The sequence below is a fragment of the Silene latifolia genome, chromosome 10 (genome assembly GCF_048544455.1).
Source record: "Silene latifolia isolate original U9 population chromosome 10, ASM4854445v1, whole genome shotgun sequence".
Classification (NCBI taxonomy): Eukaryota; Viridiplantae; Streptophyta; class Magnoliopsida; order Caryophyllales; family Caryophyllaceae; genus Silene; species Silene latifolia.
In genome coordinates, this window is record NC_133535.1 from 8,273,074 (window position 1) to 8,278,119 (window position 5,046).

The 5,046-nt window shown below is 35.6% G+C and overlaps 1 protein-coding gene across 1 annotated transcript; it reads left to right on the plus strand.

The window, feature by feature from the left end:
* The first annotated feature begins 216 nt into the window (after positions 1-216).
* On the plus strand, positions 217-3,829 carry LOC141604943 (cytochrome P450 78A9-like). Its single transcript, XM_074423536.1, has 2 exons — positions 217-1,406; positions 2,946-3,829. Exons 1-2 carry the CDS (start codon positions 438-440, stop codon positions 3,567-3,569), a joined length of 1,593 nt encoding a protein of 530 aa, XP_074279637.1. The 5' UTR covers positions 217-437; the 3' UTR covers positions 3,570-3,829.
* Positions 3,830-5,046: the final 1,217 nt, after the last annotated feature.

Here is a 5,046-nt window from a genome sequence, read left to right on the forward strand (position 1 = left end):
AAAATGTAAATAATATAGTCATTTTCCTTGTAGCGGCTAGAATCATTAAATAAACCAAATAGCACGAATAGTTATCGTCTTAGAGTTTAAGACGGTTTCAAATGAAATTACATAAGTAGACTATAAGACAAGTATTAATTATAATAAATTATTACTCCCTTAATTATAGTAATTATAATATTCTATATATCAATTCGTGCTCCTAAAATCTTATTCCTTAGAGATTCCATTGTAAATGATTCTTTTTCCGTTGCTTTCATTTCATTTGCCTTGGTCTTGTTCCTATATAAACACACCCTCCCCTTCTTCACTTTACAAGCCCACCTAAGTGTAACCAAAGCTTCATACCAACACTTTTGGCCTTCTATTTTCTCTCCACAGAAAAAAAGTAATTACAAGAAAAAAAACCCTACAAATTAAACTTTTCAAAGAAAAAAATGAGTACAAACATAGACAAAATTTGGGTCCTTGCCCTGTTCTCAAAATGCGACAAAATCTCAACTTTTAACGTGGGATGCACCTTTTTAGTCCTAGCCATAATATGGCTAGGCATGGCCATACTTCACTGGTCCCACTCTGGGGGACCAGCATGGGGCAAATACCGGTTCACTCATATATCTGGTTGGGCTAGGAAAACAATTCCTGGCCCTAGAGGCTGGCCCATTATAGGTAGCATGAACCTTATGATGGGCCTAGCTCATCGCAAAATTGCGAGTGAGGCTATATCACACAAGGCTAAACGTCTCATGGCGTTTAGCCTTGGTGAGACACGTGTGATTGTCACGTGCAATCATGAGGTTGCAAAAGAGATACTCCATAGTTCAAACTTTGCGGACCGTCCTATTAAGGAGTCCGCGTATAGTCTTTTGTTTAGTCGCGCCATAGGGTTTGCTCCCTATGGCGTGTACTGGAGGACCCTAAGACGTGTCGCCTCGACCCATTTATTTAGTCCTAAACAAATTAAAGCCTCCGAAACACAACGGTTTGACATCGCTTCAGAGATGTCCGCTGTGTTTGGGGCGAAATCGGGTGGGTTTCAGGTTAGGGAAGTACTAAGGCTTGCTAGCCTTAGTAACATGATGGGTTCGGTTTTCGGGAAAAATTACGGTTTAATTGGTGAACCGGATAGTGAAATTATGGAGCTAAAAGAAATGGTTTCTGAAGGTTATGACTTGCTTGGTATGCTTAATTGGGGTGACCATCTTTCTTGGCTCTCTGACTTTGACCTTCAAAAAATCCGGTTCAGGTGTTCTCAACTTGTTCCTAAAGTGAACCGGTTTGTTGGCCGTATTATTAAAGAGCACCGGGCTGATCCGGTTCATGCAAGTCGGGATTTTGTCGATGTTTTGTTGTCGCTTCAAGGGTCGGATAAGCTTCTTGATTCGGATATGATCGCCGTCTTATGGGTAAGTTTTTCTTATTTACTTACTTTGACAGACTGTCTTATATCGATATTTTTGTGTAAGACGACTTTAATCGAAAATACAATTAGACGAATAGATGCATGCATGGTAAAACGTCACGTTGCGATCCCGTAACATTAGTGCATTAATTGTTAATTGGATTAGTTTGATGATTAAATCAATCGTAACATCATCACAATTAATACAATTAATAATCCATTGCATGTAACGCATAAATTTAATGCACGTAAACATCTCAATTAATCATCACTAAGAAAAAAATAATGCTTATTTAATTTAATTGCGATTTATTACCTACTTATAGAGTAATTAAATTGACGGTTATACTATACGAAATCGTAACGGTAATTTTGTATTTTAACTAAATTATATTTTTGTGGTGTAAAATTTTGAAAGGGAGTTGACGAAAGAATTAAGTGCGTGTCACTAGAGTGAATAATAGAAACAGAATAATGGCAAGGAAAAGGATTATCATTTTAACAAAAAGGGCATTTCTAGGTTCCACATGTTGTACTTCCTCGGTCCATCCGTCCCGACCATTTATTTATCTATTTTATATTATATCTCAGTTAATTCTTTATCTTTCTATTTTAAGAAAAAAAAAATTGATAAATAATTTGATTCTCCATATTTAATTTGGTTCATTTTTCATCAAATAATTGGTTCTCTGCCAAAAAATAAATGAGGGAGAGTAAATAAATGCAATTAAGGGACAATTTAATATGGATCACTTTCAATATGGCCGGAGGGTATTAGATGCATCCAATATAATTTTGGATTGAAAATGTCCTATCAAATCAATTTGATTCTCTAAGATCTTTGATCTTTTCTCACTTTGAATAAAGTTGAACCATTATAATCCTAAATTTATATTGTTTGATATTGATTTATAACCGCAATAAGATATACCCAAATGTTATAACACGAGACATTCACGCTTCTGCATAATACCTAATCCTAAATTTATATTGTTTGATATTGATTTATAACCGCAATAAGATATACCCAAATGTTATAACACGAGACATTCACGCTTCTGCATAATACCAAAAAAAAAAAATATTCATCAAATCTTATTAAGTTATTACTTTTGTAATTCACTTTATTAAAGTGGATATACGAAAAACAAAATTCATTTTAAGATCTGTTAGTACATACAGTAATAGCAGTAAATTATAAATGGAATAATAATAATGAAAATTTATAACATTTATGTAAAACCGTCTTATATATGTGCTGACTCAAATTGTATCACGACTAAGACTCGGTATTAAGAGGAACCGATAAGGTGGTGATTTTAATCAAGTGGATCTTAATAGAAAAGCTAAATTATTTCTAAGATCGTATTAGTGCATAATAGTCGTAAATCATAAATAGAATAGTACCAATAGTAATAACTAATAATGATACTTTACAACAGTATTTATGTAAAATCGTCTTATATACATTAATATACACGTCGAGTCGTCGACTGAAAGTTATATCATGACTAAGACTCGATGTTATTTTAATAATATACAGGAAATGATATTCAGAGGAACCGACACGGTGGCGGTTTTAATCGAGTGGGTCCTAGCTAGGGTGGTCCTTCACCCTGAAGTGCAATCCAAGGTCCACCAAGAATTAGACAAGGTCATTGGAAGGTCACGTGCGGTTAATGAATCTGACGTCACATCATTGGTATATTTAACGGCTGTGATTAAAGAAGTCCTTAGATTACATCCTCCGGGCCCACTTCTTTCGTGGGCCCGCTTAGCTATTGAAGACACTACTGTTGATGGGTATCACGTGCCAGCCGGGACCACTGCCATGGTGGACATGTTTGCTATAGCCCGAGACCCGGAAGTCTGGCCCGAACCCGAGAAATTTGACCCGAGTCGGTTCTTGGTGTTGGGTTCTGAGGTTGACTTTTCGGTTCTTGGTTCTGATTTGAGGCTCGCTCCGTTTGGGTCAGGTAGGCGAGCATGCCCCGGGAAAGCTCTTGGGATGGCTACGGTTACCTTTTGGCTCGCCCATTTGTTGCATGAGTTTGAATGGATGGCCCACGGAGCAAGTGATGGTATGGTGGATTTATCGGAAATTTTAAAGTTATCATGTGAGATGGCTCATCCTCTTACTGTGGACGTGCGGTGTAGGCGTGCCTAAAAGAATTATCCCTATTGTTTTATCGTCATATCATATGTCTAGTGATGGATTTCGGTTTGATTTATATGTTTTTTTTCCGTTCCCCTACTAAATCTAGAGTGACTTGAGTGCCAAAGGAAAGTTCTTCTTAGATGAAGTTTTTATGTAAATATTTTTGACACGACTTTTGGTGTTGATCGAGTGTTGTACAGAAATGGAAAGTACATATACTAAATACAAGCTACTATTTATGTATATAATGATTTTAAAATTCTTTTGCTGATTATACACTTGTAATTCTCGGATTAAATGGAATCTCACAAAGACGGGTTTTAGTACTGAAATGATTATAGCTATCGAATATTGGATTGGTTATCGATTAATGGTCATACATGAAATACAAGTGAGCAAATCCCTTTAACGTAAGTCTGATATCTAAACTGTCCTTGAACTACAGGTCTAAAATTGATCCGAGTAGCCAATTACCCTACCACACATGTAATAATCAAAATATATGCATAAAAATAAACAATTTTTTTTGTGGAAAACATGATTTGTTTGAAAGTTTACACATGTACTATTATAGCTTAAACATGTTCCAAAGTTTGGGGATCTCATGAAATATTGAGGTAGACAGGGATTACTAAAGATCCTAAGAAATGGTATGACAAAACACGGTTTAGTCTTAAACAAATAAGTACATGTAAAAATGTGATAAGTTAGTTTAATTCAATAAGTGAATATAAAATCACACTTATTAACAAACTTGAGATTGACTGCTAAATTAATTTCATCTACAATTGTTTGAGATTTTTTTGCAAATAATTTTCGTTTTCATGATGCTATCAATTCACACATGTCGGCCAAGGAGTAGAGCCAAATGGAGATTTCTTAGCTTCTGCTGTCATCCTATGGGTTATGGCCTATGGTCATTCTTCGTATTGTACAGTATTTGCACAGTGATTGTATAAGCAATAGGTCTAGCTTAAGACGGAGATATCCGTATCGTTTTTAAAATGGATCCAGTTATTACTACGATATCACATGGTGGTGATAGTAGGGATGATAATGAGACGAAACAGTTTACGAGCAGTTTGAGCTTGGTTCGGTCTAAGCTCGGGCGCGGCTTGATAACTTAACGAGTTAACTTAACTAGTTAAGTCAAGCCGCGCCAAACATTCAACTACCAACCATGATGGATTATGTTGCACAAATGTGAGTATACATTGAAGGTTTCTTTGTCAAACAACACCTTATAAAAATGTGTTTTGCGAAACACCACATTTAAAAATTTTTTTGATTCTTTGTCACCTTTAAAAAAAAAATGTTTAGCAGTATCAAATGGTCAGAATCTGGGCAGGAATAAAAAACTCCGACATTGACTTGTTTTATTCTTTTCATTTCTCTCCAAATTTTCCCTCCATTTAGCAGATATTGAAGAGATATAACCCGCTTCACTCTTGCTTCTTTAGCTTTTGATAGATTAAACCTTACATGT

What these genes read in the sequence shown, in the direction of transcription:
- LOC141604943 (XM_074423536.1), top strand. Translation starts at nt 438, where the DNA reads ATGAGTACAAACATAGACAAAATTTGGGTCCTTGCCCTGTTCTCAAAA. An exon ending in ATATGATCGCCGTCTTATGG is followed by an intron (nt 1,407 to 2,945) that starts GTAAGTTTTTCT and finishes AATAATATACAG; the next exon opens with GAAATGATATTCAGAGGAAC.